The 16,343-nt window shown below is 45.2% G+C and overlaps 1 protein-coding gene and 1 long non-coding RNA gene across 2 annotated transcripts in view; one reads left to right on the top strand and one right to left on the bottom strand.

Moving 5' to 3' along the window:
* DHRSX (dehydrogenase/reductase X-linked) overlaps positions 1-16,343 on the top strand; it is a 72,840-nt gene that overhangs the window by 40,449 nt on the left and 16,048 nt on the right. Inside the window, exons 4-5 of the mRNA XM_029079823.2 lie at positions 5,471-5,572; positions 12,913-13,120. Of these exons, the coding sequence (XP_028935656.1) occupies positions 5,471-5,572; positions 12,913-13,120 (310 nt within the window). The remainder of the gene's footprint in view (positions 1-5,470; positions 5,573-12,912; positions 13,121-16,343) is intronic.
* LOC120638866 overlaps positions 1-16,343 on the bottom strand; it is a 119,592-nt gene that overhangs the window by 27,470 nt on the left and 75,779 nt on the right. The window contains exon 3 of the long non-coding RNA XR_005660881.1: positions 12,151-12,283. This is a non-coding gene — a long non-coding RNA (uncharacterized LOC120638866). The remainder of the gene's footprint in view (positions 1-12,150; positions 12,284-16,343) is intronic.

The following is a 16,343-nucleotide window of genomic DNA, read 5'->3' on the forward strand; positions in this document are numbered from 1 at the left end:
CACTCATTTTTCTTCTCACAACATAATAATAATGATAACTGTGGTATTTGTTAAGCTATGTGACAGGTCCTGTTCCAAATACTGGGGTAGATAAAAGATAATCAGGTTGGACACAGAACCTGTCCCACATGGGGCTCAGAGTCTTAATCATCATTTTACAGATGAGGGAACTGAGACACAGAGAAGCCAAGTGACTTGCCCAAAGTCACACAGCAAACAAGTGCTGTAGCAAGAATTAAAACTCAAGGCCTCATTCTCAGGCCCGTGCTCAGTAAATGCTAACGATTGATTAGGATAGGAATTTGGAGCACCTCTTGGTCACCTGCCAGGAACAGAATATTGTGGACGGAAGAGACTAACCCGGGAGGGAGACTTTATGAGCAATTATTTGGTGGGATTGTACTTCTGTGCTGGAAGAAATATACCTTGTGAGAGTTCCTTCCGGAGGAATTTGTTTGCATCGTGGAGAGGAACAAACAAAGGGAAGGTATTCGTGAAGCTTCTTCATCCTAGCAAGAGTGGCTTAGTGGATAAAGCCCTGGCGTGGGAGTCAAAAGGACCTTGGTTCTAATCCTGGCTCTGTCACTTGTCTGCTGTGTGACTGTAGGCAAGTCACTTCACTTCTCTGAGCCTCAGTTCCCTCATCTGTGAAATGGGGATGGAGATTGTGAGCACCATGTGGGACACAGGGACTGTGTCCAAACTGATTAGCTTCTATCTACCCCAGCACTTAGCACAGTGCCTGGCACATAGTAAGCGCTTCACAAATACCATGAAAAGAAATCAAGTAGTGGGATAATTATGCATTTCCTGACACGCTCCTGCTTTAATATATAGCGATGGGCTGCAGTTCTGTCATAGTGAGAATATTATTTGAGGTTCACTTCCACAAATAGTAGAGGCAAGATTGCTATCGAAGTGATGCATGAAAGCACAGCGCAAATGATCGTGCTTCTGAGCAATCCATTCTGAGGGAAGCTGTGAAGAGCAACTGAAATGGAATTTCAAACAAAGATCTTGAAAAGAAAGGAAATGAATATTGACCAGCCCGTGGAGAAAGAAACAATTTCAGGAACAAAGCCTTTGAAAAATCAGCCAGCGCACAAATTTGTCAGCCAGAATATTCTTATGTGAAGAGAGAGATTGGGGATGAGTCAGCATGGTTACTTGTAAGGGAAATAAAAACTATTGATTGATTGATTGGGGATTTCTTTGGTTTAGTAAGGCCAAGAATATACCTTCAGTCAATGAAGCAATAGTTTTATTGAGTGCTTACTGTGTGCAGAGCACTGTACTAAGCGCTTGGGCGACTACAACACACCTGTGTAACAGACACATTGCCTGCCCACCTAGGCCTTTAGAAGATACCGTTGTGTATTTCATTCCTTTTGGCGGCCAAAATTTTATGTCATAATAATAATGATGATTATATTTGTTAAGTGCTTGCTATGTGCCAATCACTGTTCTAAGCACTGGGGTAGACACAACGTAATCAGGTTGTCCCACGTGAGACTCACAGTCTTAATCCCCATTTTAATAGATGAGGTAACTGAGGCACAGAGATGTGAAGTGACTTGCTCAAAGTCACACAGGTGACAAGTGGCGGAGCCGGGATTAGAACCCATGACTTCTAACTCCCAAGCCCATGCTCTTGCCATTAAGCCACGCTACTTGTCATGAACAGCTACATAAAATTCCAAGTGTTTTAAAGGAAAAACTTGTGCCACAAGAGATGACTCTATGTGCTTTTTAGCAATAGTTTCATAAACTATCCTAAGATCATTTATTCATTCATTTATATTCATTAAGCACCCACAATGTCCACAACACTGTGTTTGGAGTTTAGGGGAAAACATGGTCCAGAAAAGACAGACAGTATAAACTTTATATGCCCAGTGGGACCAGGAGACTAAAAAACATCTGATTCATTCAGAGGGGCATTTTAGGAATTCAATCATTCGTTCAATCGCATTTATTGAATGCTTACTGTGTGAGAAGCACTATACTAAGTGCTTGGGGGAAATTCAAGGAAATCAGGGTGGATAGAGTGTCTGTCCCACTTGGGGTTTACAGTCCTAATCCCCATTTAACGGATGAGGTAATGGAGGCCTAGAGAAGTGACTTGCCTAAGGTCACACTGCAAGCGTGTGGGAGAGGCAAAATTAGAACCCAGGTCCTTCTGACTCCCAGGCCCGGGCTCTATCCTTTAGGCTACACTATTCTTAGGTTTGTGCTGAATTTGTCATCAGAGCTTCAGGTGAGATTTGGGGAAAAATGATTCTGGATTCACTTTATGCACACACCTTTCATGATGCTATAAATCCCCACAAAAGCTAAGCTGACTCCTTCCTCCTCCTCCTTTTTGACCTCTTTTCCTGCTCAAAGCCGGATGGACAGCAAGAAATGAAGATGTTTCGGTCATTTTTTGAAGAAAACATCACTCCCCTATTGCGACTTGTACCTGCTATTTTGAGCAAAAGTGGATTGCCTTTTTTTTTTTTGAAAATTGTTCCAAATGACACTTGGTTTTGATTCTTTGGCATTACATAGAAGAATTCAGTTAATGTGAGGTTGATTTTTTTGTATTTTGCTCTGTAGACCGTGATTAATTTTATCATACGCAGAAGAGAATTCACTCTGTGTACGTCGGAGGCAGATTTAAAAGGATTTTAATTAATATACTTCAGATAAGAGCCGTATTTGCTAACTCTACTATCCAAATGATGGACAGGTGGAAAATGACTACCTCGTGCTTTTTCTGGTGTCTGAAAGTTTTAACTCTATATTATTAAGTTTCCACAGTGTGAGAGACAGTAATTGTGCTCAATCATTATGGTGGCTTTTATTAAAAAAAAAAAAAAGGGAGTAGCAAAAAAACACTATTTTGAAAAAAACACCCATTCATTTTAAGTAATAACCTTGGAAGCTTTGAAAATAAAGAAGTTTATTTTTGGCTGCTCTTCTCCCCATATGTTCTTGCATTGTGTGTACTAGTTTAGCTATTAAATTGCAATTTTGGTGCATGTACTGAAAAGAAATGGCCAAAAGGCCTTATAAAGCCTGTAATCATAGCATTATCCCTGACTCATCTCTCTCATTCAGCCCGTATTCAATCTGTCACCAGATCCCGTCGGTTCTACCTTCACAGTCTCGCTAAAATCCGCCTTTTCCTCTCCATCCAAGCTGCTTCTATTCTGAGCAAAGTCCTGTCTTGGCCACCTCTCTGCTTCCTGTCTCTCCTCGTTCCGGTCCACACTTAGCCCTGCCGCTCCGATCGATTTTCTACAAAAACATTCAGTCCACATCTCTCCATTCCTCCAGAACCTCCGGTGGTCACCCATCCACCTCCACATCAAACAGAAACTCCTCACCGTGGGCTTTAAAGCATTCAGATCACCTCACACCCTCCTACCTCGCCTCCCTGATTTCCTGATACTACCCAGCTTGCAGGCTTTGCTCCTCCCATGCCAACCTACTCACTGTACGGTGATCGCACCTATCAAGCCCCTGACTTCATGCTCACGTCCTGCCTCTGGCCTGGAATATCCTCCTCCTTTATATCTGACAGACGACCCCCACCCACCTCTATTAAAATCACTTCTCCTCCAAGAAGCTTTGAATCCTGCTTTAGTTCTACTTAGACTGTGAGCCCCTCGTGGGAAAGGGACCGTATCCAACCTGATAAAACTTGCGTCTACCCTAGCACTTAGAACAGTGCTCAACCCATAGTAAGTGCTTAACAGGTACCATAAAAAGCCCAAGCGCTCAATACACACACCCTAAGCACCCCATAAATACCATTTTTTTCCTGGAATCTGTTGAGGACTTCCTATGGGCCAGGCACCGTACCGAGTGCCAAGGAAGAAACAAGCTAGTCAGGTTGGACACAGTCCGTGTGCCACATGGGACGCACAGTCTTAATCCCCACCTTCCAGATGAGGGAACTGAGGCCCAGAGAAGTGAGGAGACTTGCTCAAGGTCTCATACGTGGATGACTGGCGGAGTAAGAATTGGAATCCAGGTCCTTCTCACTCCCGGGCCTGGGCTCTAGCCATTAGGCTGCACTGCTTCTCTAATTAATCGACTGATTGAACTGGGTGACTGGTTTGCAAGACTAGCTGAGGAGTAGTCCAGAGTGCAAGTGCACTGGGGAGCTAGAAAATGCGCACACTGCCTCCGATTTTTTTTTTTTGTAGTTCAGATTTTGAGTCTTCTTGACCAATAAATACAATTGATTGATTGATTGAGTGATGGATTGAAAACCCTGGATCTCCCCGTGACCGGGAAGACCTAGATCAGGGATATGGAAAAATAACCTGATAGTCCAGTCAGCGGCGTGACCTAGAGGTTAGAGCCCGGGCCTGGGAGTCAGAAGGACCTCGGTTCTAATCCCGGCTCCGCCACTTGTCCGCTGGGTAACCTCGGGCAAGTCACGTCACTTCTCTGGGCCGCAGTGACCTCATCTGCAAAATGGGGATTAAGACTGTGAATCCCATGTGGGACTGGGGCTGTGTCCAACCCAATTTGCTTACATCTTTCCCACCCCAGTGCCTGGCACACAGTAAGCCCTTAAATGCCACTGTTATTAACAATGTCGGACTAGAAACGCAAACCCCATTGGGCTCAGTCTCTGGGGTCTTATCAACATTTAGCTCATGTTCCGGCCCCGATGGATGGCAGAAACTGGCAATAAGCCATCCATCAATCATTCTTATTGAGGACTTACCGTGGGTAGAACCCTGTACTAAGCGCTTGGTTGAGTACAGTATGACAGAGTTGATAGACACATCCCCTGCCCACAATGAGCTTACAGTCTAGACAGCGTCACTGACAAACAGATCTTTCCTGAACTGCCGAGCTCTTCTGCTATTCAGGCGGCTTATGTGGCAGTTTTTACGACGCGCCTTTCTACTTTCTTTAAAGATGTCTATGGTGAGTAGGTTGGTGCTGGATCTCTGAGTGGGTGTGTGAATGCAGTAGAGAAGAGAGATAGACTCCACTGGACATGCACACAAAAACCACTTATCCTACCCTGCCTGGTTTACCACATCGGCCTCCCTGCTGACCTCCCTGCCTCCTGTCTCTCCCCACTCCCCTCCATACTTCACACTGCTGCCCGTATCTTTTTTCCATAAAAACGTTCGGTCCATGTTTCCCCACTCTTCACGAACCACCAGTGGTTGCCCATCCACCTCTGCATCAAATAGAAACTCCTCCCCTTCGACTCTAAAGCACCCGATCACTTTACCCCCTCCTATTCTGTTTTTCCATGAAGTTGTAAGTACTTGAGAAGTTCATTTCCTCTTGGGCTTCATCCCTGTTAATTTTCCCATAACTGGTTTCGATTTTTTTTCTGGGAATTTTAGATGGGGAGGATAACAATTGAATTCATGGTGAAAATAATTTTGTGTGTTCTGGGACACAGGGTTTCTTTGGCAAATGACTGCGTTATTTCCTTTTCTGTTTCCAGTGGAGTTTTTATACTGTGACTTGGCTTCTATGAAGTCCATCCGAAAGTTCGTGAAGCAGTTCAAGGCAAAGAAGTGTCCGCTCCATATCTTGGTCAACAATGGTAAGTCCAAATAAACGTGAAGAGGAGAACCAACCCTCAGCGCTATTCTAAAATACGACACAGGCTATTACCTGGAAACACCTATCGTTAAAATTCCTAGGGATGAATCTTACACACCGAAATAATGGCAGGTATGTAGAAGGCAGGAATCTTTTACAAAGGGAACTGACAATTCCACAACAGTACAAACAATTTGAGCTTCGTGAGCTTCTTCAAAGAACATCTCCTTCAAGGGGCCTTCCCTGACTACTGCTGTTATCCATGGTCCCTGCCCTCAAGAAGTTGACAGTCTAATGGGAGAGACAGTCAAAGAAATTACAGGCAGGGAAAGCAGAAGAGTGTAAGGATAGATGCATAAGTGCCGAGGGGGTGTGAGACGAGTGTGAATCAAAGTGCTTAAAGAATACACACCCAGGTGCAGTGGTGACTCAAGGAGGAGGGCAGATAAAGGGGGAAAATGAGGGGTTATTCAGGGGAGGCCTCTTGGAGGAGATGTGATTTTAAAAAGGTTTTGAAGTGAGGGATGATGGTGGTCTGTTGGATATGAAAGGGGAGGGCATTCCAGGTCAGGGGAGGACTTGAGGAGACGGGTTGACTAAGAAACAAAATCAAGGCACAATGAGTAGGTTGGTGTTAGAGGAGGGAACTGTGTGGGTTGGGTTGGTGTAGTAGAAACGACAGTTAACTCTAATCTCAGCCAAGAAAGTTTTTCATTTTCTGATTGAGGAAGAGACGTCTGATTGCCTAGCTTTCTTTTCAGATATACAGATCGCAATTCCTGTCAGGTTCTTTCACCCTAAGATATGAACGATCAGGGTATATATGTATATGTAAAAGCATTGTAATAAGCACTGGGGATAAAATAAGATAACCAGATTGGCTACATTACCTATCCTCTCATGGGCTCACAGTCTAAAGGGGAGGGAGAATAGCATTTTATCCCCATTTTACAGGTGAGGGAACTGAGGCACTGAGAAGTGAGTTGCCCCAGGTCACAAAAGCAGACAAATGGCGGAGCTGGAAATAGAACCCAGGTCCTTCTGATTCCCAGGCCTTTGCTCTATCCCTAGGCAACATGGCTTCTCTACTCTTCTGACTTCCTAATTCTTCACTCTTTCCATTGGCCACCCTGCTTCTCTACTATTTGGACCACTGTTCATAAAAGAACTTTGAGCACAGATTGCGATAAAATTTGCACTTATAGCAGTTATGTGCTTTCCGGATTCTGATCAACAGTAGTCAATACCGTGTTAACTTTGAGGTTGGAGTCAGAATTCAAATGCTTGGGTTTGGGCCAAAATCCGTACAATAAAATGGGTTGTTTTCCTAAGGAATTGTTTGCAACAGGATCACAGGACTTTTGGTCCAGAGGCTATTATGAGCTTGGAGTGAGTCCTAAGCCCTTTTATATTTTATGGGACTAGAAAGGAATATATTTAGTTCATGGATAGTAATAGCCTATTCAGCACTTGACCCCACTTAATCCCACAGTTAAAAAAATAAATAAAATTCCTGCTAGACTGTGCGATCGTGTATCTAGATAGATGCACATTGTTGAAAATACGTCTCCCCCCTTTCCTACTGCATTCTACTCCAAACACCTAGGGGAAATTCACATTATGGAAGAATGGAGTGTACTTCCGTTGATTGAGATAAATAATATGTTTAAGAAGCAGCGAGGGAAGGAACGTGATATTATCCAGCCTCAACTTCACTGACACTGTCCTCCCCTGGCTCTCCCATCTTTCTGGCCGCTTGGTCTCAGCCCTATGCGGGACGTGGACTGCGTCCAACCCGTTTATCTTGTATCTACCCCGGTGCTTAGGACAGTGCCCGGCACAAAGTAAGAGCTTAACAAATTCCGTAACAGAAATAAAAAAGTGCTCCCTGTCAGCTCCGTCTAGCAGCTGCTTAGATATCCGGGCGTCATCTATTCAGCTGACGAGTCCCGCCTCATGAAGCTGGATCGCTTTGAGCTTGACTTCAATGCGGGTGAGCCGCCTCGGTAGAATAAATCACAGGTTGGAATCTCAGCAATGACCTGTTGATGCTTGGTTTATCAACCAAGCAGACACGTACAGAGCTTTCGCTACCTGCCAACTGCAGCTTCCCGGTTCAGCCATTTCCGATTAAATTAGGTCTCATGCCAAGAAACTATTCCGCGTCTGGCAGCATTTCTAGCTAAACCAGATTGGGTATTTTTCCGGCTTCTCTGTTCAAGCGGCCACATCAGAAGGGTGTTGAATGATACATCGTTTGAAGTTGTACATTTTCCAGAATTAAATTCCCGCAGCTGGGCACAACTAGAAATGGGCCACTGTGGTTGAGAAGCAGTGTGGCGTAGTGGATAGAGTTCGGGAAGGTCATGGCTTTTAATCCCGGCTCCGCCACTTGTCTGCTGTGGGACCTTGGGCAAGTCACTTCACTTCTCTGGGCCTCAGTTACCTCATCTGTAAAATGGGGATTGGGGATCTGGGACAGGGACCGTGTCCAACCCGATAATCCACCCCAGCAGGCAGGCTAGTGCCTGGAACGTAGTAAGCGCCTAACAAATACCACAATTATTATTACTATTTGAGTGGAGGAAAATGCATAATTGTTTTATTGGAAAACGGTCACTTTCTTTCAGAGACTTTACAGTGGTTTTCTGTAGAGTTCGACCAGGGTTTGGGCATCTGGTAGAGACTTTTCCAAATAAAAGACTTTGAGAAAATATCCTAAGAAGCGTAAAAACTTTTCAAAGAGATCAGGTTTTCATGGCAGCTGGTTGGGGTTTGATTTTAAATAGAACCTTGGCTAGGGATCAGGTCCCCTGGAGATGCTGGAGTTATTCATCTGAAGTATGTGCCCGGCCCTGTACTGGGCTAGATAGAAGATAATCAAGCAAAAACAGTCCCTGCCTGACAGTGCTTGGTACAGGGCTCAGCACAAAGTAAATGGGTAAGAAGTATTGTTATTACCTAGGGGAGTCTTTGGGACGGGGAACCCCGTCTCTCAGCCTGCCACATACCTGGCTGGTCAGCTAATAATCATAATTATGGTACTCGTTAACCTCTTACTGTGTGCCAAGCACTGTCGTAAGCGCTGGGTTAGAAACAAGTTAATCAGATTGGACGCAGTCCCTCTCCCACGTGAGGCTCACACTCTTAATCTCCATTTTGCAGATGAGGGAACTGAGGCCCAGAGAAATGAAGTGGCTTGCCCAAGGTCCCACAGCAGACAAGTGGCAGAGTCAGGATTAGAACCCATGACCCTCTGACTCCCGGGCCTATGCTCTAGCCACTACAATTAACTCACAGCCCGGTTTGTTGGAGCTAAATCGAAGGAGTCTTTACCTCTAAAAATATCCTCTCTAGAGTGCACGGTAGAAACCCGAGGTAAAAACGACTTTGCCACCTCCTGTTTCTGCGATTTTTGAAATTAGTACCTTGAGGACTGTGTGGCTGGAGGTGTTTATTGGAACAGTGAATTTGTTTCCAATATAGTCTACAGTGGATTGAGGGAAGCCAGTGGAAAGAGCCTGGGAGTCAGAAGACCTGGGTTTTAATCCTGGCTCTGCCAGGTGCATGCTGAGTGACCTTGGGCAAATCACTTCACTTTTCCACACCTCAGTTCTCCTGTTCTCCCTCCTACTTAGACCGTAAGCCCCACGTAGGATAGGGACTGTGTCCACCCTAATTCATTCATATGCACCCCAGAGCTTACAACAGTGTTGGACTCATATTAAGTGCTCAGTAAAATACTATTAAAAAAAAAGTGGAAAGAGCACAGGCTTGGCAGTCAGGTCTGCCTTCTAGACTGTAAGCTCACAGGGGACGGGAAATGGGGCTGTCTTATTGTTTTGTGGGTTTTCTTAAGCGTTTACTCTGTGCCAGGCGCTGTGCGACGCACTGTGGTAGATACGAGTTAGGTTGGATATAGTCCCTGTCCCCCGTGGGACTCGTAGTTTTGATAATAATAGCGAGGCGACTAGCCCAAGGTCACCCAGCAGACAAGTGGCAGAGCCGGGATTAGAACGCAGGTCCTCTGACTCCCAGGTCCCGGCCCTATCCACTAAACCCTGTTGCTTCTTAGACGTTGCCAAAAGGCACTGTTTAGAACATGCATTAGCTGTTAGCCTCCATTAAAGTTAAGATTAGAGTATGTTTAAGTTGCACTCCATCACCTAGAAGATTAAAAATCTCCAGCTATTTTTAATTTCTATTTTGTATTGTATTCGTATTACTGCATTCTTACCATTTTCACGCACGGAATACCCTTGCTTGAGATAATTCTTCTCAGAGAAGCTCATTTTTGGCTTTCAGAATTCAATTTCACTTTTCAATTTCCTCTAACAATTTAAACTTCTGTCAGTGCTTTTGAATTACTCTTCTGTCCTCATTGTATTTGCCACCCTGTCCCATTTAATATTCTCTAAAAGATTTTACAATATGCAATTTATTTTAAGATCATCATGTGGTCTGATAAAGGATCTTGAACCAAGTTTTGCACTACTGTGATCTACAATGGGCTTTGTTATCCGTACTGTCTAGCTCAATCCCAGGAGTAAGTTAAGCTTATTAATGCTTCCTTGATACAAGACCTATTCTTTGGTGCACTGAAAGCTAATTTCATAACCGTACAAACGCAGCTTGGCCTAGTGTTAAGAGTGTAGCGCTGGGAGTCAGAGGAACCTGGGTTCTAATCCTGGCTCTACCACTTGTCTGGGCTCATCTGCAAAATGGGGATTTAATAGTAATGTTGGTATTTATGAAGCGCTTACCATGTGCAGAGCACTGTTCTAAGCGCTGGGGTAGATGCAGGGTCATCAGAGTGTTCCACGTGAGCCTCACAGTCTTCATCCCCATTTTACAGATGAGGGAACTAAGGCCCAGAGAAGTGAAGTGATTTGCCCACAGTCACACAGCTGACAAGTGGCCGAGCGGGGATTCGAACCCATGACCTCTGACTCCCAAGCCCGGGCTCTTTCCACTGAGCCGCGCTGCTTCCTAATAACCTGTTCTTCTACTTAGATTGTGAGCCCAATGTGGGACTTGATCATCTCTTATCTACTCCAGTGATTAGTACAGTGTTTGGCACATAGTAAGCCCTTAATAAATGCTACAACTATTAGTAGTAGTAATTATAATTAATTATCATTATAATTATTATTATGATATTGGTTAAGTGCTTACTCTGTGTATGGCACTGTACTAACCCCTGGGGTGGATACAAGCAAATCGGATTGGACACAGTCCCTCTCCCATCTGGGGCTCACAGTCTCCATCCCCATTTTACAGATGAGGGAACTGAGGCCCAGAGAAGTGAAGTGACTTGCCCAAGGTCACAGCCGACAAGCGGCAGAGTCGGGATTAGAACTCATGACTTTCTGACTCCCAGGCCCTAGCCACTAAGCCATACTGCTTCTCATTATTATCATCTCATTATTATTATTGTTACTACCATTATAGTTATAGTTATTATTATTGCAGTTGGGGAGACAATCACCAAGAAAGGACTCTTCCCACTCCTCAGAAACCTCCAGCGGTTGCCCATCCGCCTCCTTACCATCAGCTTCATTCATTCATTCGTATTTATTGCGCGCTCACTGGGTGCAGAGCACTGTACTGAACTCTTCGGAGAGGACAATACAACAACAAACAGACACATTCCCCGCCCACAATGAGTTTACAGTCTAGAGAGGTGGTCTTTAAGGCACTCTCTCAGCTCTCCCCCTCCTGCCTCATCTCTCTGATTTCCTACTCCAACCCAGCCCGCATACTTCGCTTCTGTAATGCCAACCTACTCACCGGGCCTCAATCTTCCTCGCCGCTTACCATTTGGGCTTGTCCTCTCCCGCTCCGTTTTTTAAAATGATTTTTTAAAGTGCTTTTTATATGCCAGGCACTGCAGTAGCACTGGGTTAGACGCAAGCTAATCAGATTGGACAACAATCCCTGTCCCACGTGGGGCTCTCAGTCTTAACCCAATTTTGACAGTCGAGAGAACCGAGGAACAGAGAAGTAAAGTGACTTACCCAGGGTCACACAGCAAACAGGTGGCGGAGCCAGGATGAGGACCCAGATCCTTCTGATCACTAGCCCACACTACTTCTCTGCCTTAAAAAATGATTAGCAATACTTCACCAATACCATTATTATTAGTGTTGCGGCTATCATCATCATTGTATTATCATTATTATAGTGGGTGAGCCTGATCCCTGCCCTCAGAGACCCTACAGTGGAGAAAGACACGAAAATAAATTACAGGTGAAGCCGACCTGTGTTTCTAATAAAACGGGTCCATTGAAGAGATTCCTCACCCGTGGCGGGAACGTGTATAATTCTTACGGAAACCGCCAACTGTTCTCTGATGATTTTACCCTTTCATTTATAGCTCAAATGTCTCTGCTGATCTATTTCTCTATCGAATGGCTGTCCTGAGATTTAATCCCTAGGAGAAATAAGTGAGGTGAGACGAGGAGACGGGTTGCAGTCGGGTAACTTTTTTGAAGGTTAATTCTAGACTGTATATTTTCTCTCTTTGGCAGCCGATTAGCATAATTAGAATTTAACATTTATGAAGCAGAGAGAGTCTACCTGACATTGTAGCCCGGAAAGTCATCCGCAAAGTGTCAGGTGAACCGAGGGTCTCTTTCGAGCTGGATGTTGTCTTCAGATCTTAACGAGCTCCAGGGTTTGGGGCGCAGAGGGCAATCTGGGAGTTTCTGCCCTAGATAAAAGTGAAAACAGTGCGTGTGAGAATTTTAGGCATGCTGAGGCTTGGGAATAAACTTTGCAGGATTCATGCATTCGTATTTATCGATCGCTTACCGTGTGCAGAGCACTGTACTAACACATCGGCGACTACAGTATAACAACCAACAGACACATTCCCCGCCCACAACGAGCTCACAGTCCAGAGGGGCTTCAGACATTACTATAAATAAATGACAGATTTGGACATCAGCGGTGTGGGTCCGGAGGGGGGGGATGAATAAAAGGGAGCAAGTCAGGGCGACGCAGAAGGGAGGGGGAGAAGATGAAAGGAGAGCTTAGTTAGGGAAGGCCTCTTGGAGGAGATGGGCCTTCGATAAGGCTTTGAAGGTGGGAAGATTAATTGTCTGGAGGATATAAAGAGGGCCAGAGGTTCCAGGCCAGAAGCAGGACGTAGGCAAGGGGTCGGTGGCAAGATGCGGCCGGGGATATGTCTCCCAACTCTATTCTGTCCTCTCCCAAGCGCTTAATACAGTGCTCTGCACACAGTAAGCACTCAATAAATAGGACTGATAGATCCGTTTGTCATGCTCTTCGTTTTTCTTGGACATCTGGAGAAGTCAACCCTGCTTTCTGCTTTCTCAGCTGGGGTGATGATGGTGCCACAGAGGAAGACTGTAGACGGATTTGAGGAACACTTTGGTTTAAACTACCTGGGACACTTTCTGTTGACCAACCTTCTCCTGGAGAATCTAAAGAAGACAGGCTCCCCCAGCTACAACGCAAGAGTTATCACCGTCTCCTCTGCCACCCACTACGTAGGAGAACTCAACATCGACGACTTACAAAACAGGTAGGAGTTGTTCTTGGTATGTGTGAGCATTGAGCCACAGAGTTCCTCAGTAAAAGATCAGTCAGATCGTCAGGGTGTATGGCAGAAACCAGAGAGAACCTCCCTCCGCGGCAAACAGAACCTCCTCACCGTTGGGTTTGGGACACTCAGTCAACCCTCTCCATCCTTCCTTACTTCCCTCTTCTCCTGTTAAAGCCCAATCCTCACCCTTCGTTCCTTGAGCACCAAGCTACTCTCTACCCCAATCTCATCGATCTGATCTGTCTACCTCCATCGCATCTCTCCGGCCTCCACCGTCTTGCCTACTAAACTCCCTCGGCTGGAACTCCTTGCCCCTTCATAGACGACAGACCGCCACTCTCTCCACCTTCAGAACTCTCCAAAAATTCACATTTCCTCCAGAGGCCTCCCCGGCTAAATCCTCATTTCCCCTTCCCGTCGTCTTCTCTGTGTCACCTGTGCATTTCGCTGTATACGCCTTAAGCACTTGGATACATAGCCCACGATGCTATAGAGAAGCAGTGCGGCTTAGTGGATAGAGCACGGGCCTGGGAGTCAGAAGGACCTGGGTTCTAAGTCCGGCTCCGCCACTTGCCTGCTGGGTGACCTTGGGCAAGTCACTTTACTTCTCTGGGCCTCAGTAACCTCATCTGTAAAATGGGGACTGAGTGTGAGCACAGAGCAAGCCCACAGTAAATATCATTGCTTGATTTGGGGGGGGGGGGGCGAGGGTGTTGGGGGAGACAGTATTTGTTAAACGCTATGTGCCTGGCACTGTACTAAGCGCTGGAGGAGATATTAGATAATCAAGTTGGACAAGGTCTGTGTCCCACACACAGTCTTAATCCTCATTTGACAGATGAGAGAACTGAGGCCCAGAGAAGTGAAGTGACTTGATCACATAGCAGAAAAGTGGCCAAGCAGGGATTAGAACCCAGGTCCTTCTGACTCCCTGGCCCATGCTCTATCCACTCTCATCTCTCTTCTGTTCATAACATGTTTCCCGAAACTCATTTTAGTTCCTCAGTGAGAGCAATTGGCTGTCATGTCTCCGCGGTGATGGTAAGGAAATACTCTGGGTATGTCTAGGGAAGACAGTTCACAACGCAAGATTAAGTGGTGTGTAATCTGTCTTCGGATGGCAATGATTGCTTGCATTTCATAAAACTTGCCTTGGCCTGTCTCTTTAGTTTAGCATCTATCATTGCAATTGGCCTCTGTGGTACTAGATGATGCTTGCAGTCAAAAAGCAGATAAGTTTACTGGATTAGCCATAAAACATTTAAAAACATGATGCAGAACTTATGCGTAAACCTGACTTGCACCTCCATAAAATTCGCCTTTTGTTCCTGTTGCTTTAATGTCTCAAATCTCAGCAGTGGTCTAGTCTGTTTTACTCAGTCTGTTTCACTTTGTTAATAAAAAAAAGTCACGTTTGAAATTTTCAAACGTGTGAAGATCGAAATGCAGTAATTCTCTTACCCCGCTTGTAACAGCTCTCAGTTAAAAACAAATTTGTCTTTAATCCTGAGAAGGTGTTAGGCATTATTTATTATCATCATCATCATTTATATTATGGGAAGGGAACACGCCTGCCTCTTGTACCCTCCCAAGAGTTTAGTACAGTTCTCTGCAGATAGGTGCTCAATAAAAACCATTGATCGATTGATTCAATATGGTAGGTACTTGTTAAGCGCTTGCTGGGTGTCCAGCACTGTTTGAAGCGCTGGGGTAGATACGAGTTAATCAGGTTGGACACAGACCCTGTCCCACAGAGGGCTCCCGGTCTAAATAGGAGGGAGTGGGAATTCATCTTCGTTTTAGAGTTGAGAAAACCGAGGCACAGAGAAGTGAGGTGACTTGCCCAAGATCACAGAGGAAACAGAGCCGGGATTAGAATCCAGGTCCTCTGACTCCCAGGAGCGCACTCTTTCCATCAGGCCGTGCTGTTTAGGATTAACATATGGATTAGGTTAGTATATCAGCTATGTTAGTTGGGAGTGCTTTCGCCAGCGGCTTGGCACTTGGAAGAGTTGAAACAGACTCGTTTCACGCTGAAACAGCCTTTCGGCTGCTAAAATGAACTGCAGAGGTTTGGAGAGATGTGAAGCTTGAAGGCCGGGCTGGTGTTCGGTCAGCCCTATTGGAGCCTTATCTCTTAATCAATCGCTGGTACTTAGTGAGCACCGTATTAGGAGCTTGGGAGAGTACCACAGAGAGTGAAGTAGGAGAAGGAGTTCGCTGTAGTGGAAATAATTGGCTTTTCTGGACCTCAGTGACCTCATCTGTAAAATGGGGATGAAGATTTTAAACCCCCTGTGGGACAGGGACTGTGTCCAACCTGATTAGCTTGGATCTATCCCGACAGTTAGTGCGGTGCCTGCCCGAAACATAGTCTGCACTTAAATACCATAAAAGAAAAAAAAAACTTCTCTGGACCTCAGTTCTCTCATCTGTAAAAAGTGGATTAGCTTGTATCTATCCCAGTGCCTAGTACAGTGCCTGGCATATAATAGATTCTTAACAGATATACTGTTAAGAATATATATCTGTTAAGTATATATTTCTGTTAAGAATTTACTATATACTATAACTATGTATATTATATAGTATATATATATATATATGTATATATATATAAACTTGGTTGACATGATCCATGCCCTCAGAGAGTTTACAATCTCCACAGGACCCTGTCTTTTTTTTTTAAATGGTATTTCTTAAACCCTTCTTATGTGCTAGGCACCGTACTAATCGCTGGGGTAGATACAAATTAGGCTGGACACAATCCTTGTCCCACATGGGGCTCCCACTCTTAATCCCTGTTTAACGGCCGAGGTGACTGCGGCCCAGAGAAGTGAAGCGACCTGCCCAAGATCACACAGGAGACAAATGGCGAAGCTGGGGTTAGAACCCAGGTCCCTCTGTTTCCCAGGCCGGAGCTCTACCCACTAGGCCACACCGCTTCCTGTCTTGAGAACGGGACAGGGCTCACAAGAAGGAGACGGTTAAGGGGAGAAGGGACAGATTAAGATTCCAGCCCTGACAAGAGATGCTTGGAGTCCCCTCCCTCAATCCAGAGGACACTTGTTCGTTCAATGAGCAGAGGATGCTGGTTAGGCTTGATCGTGTAAAGAAGCCAGATGACGCTTTCATTCGAGATTATCATTTTAATGGATTAATAAAATCGTATGGCAAAAATAGGATCCGAAGCTTTCGGAAA

Source organism: Ornithorhynchus anatinus, chromosome 15, assembly GCF_004115215.2.
Source record: "Ornithorhynchus anatinus isolate Pmale09 chromosome 15, mOrnAna1.pri.v4, whole genome shotgun sequence".
NCBI lineage: Eukaryota > Metazoa > Chordata > Mammalia > Monotremata > Ornithorhynchidae > Ornithorhynchus > Ornithorhynchus anatinus.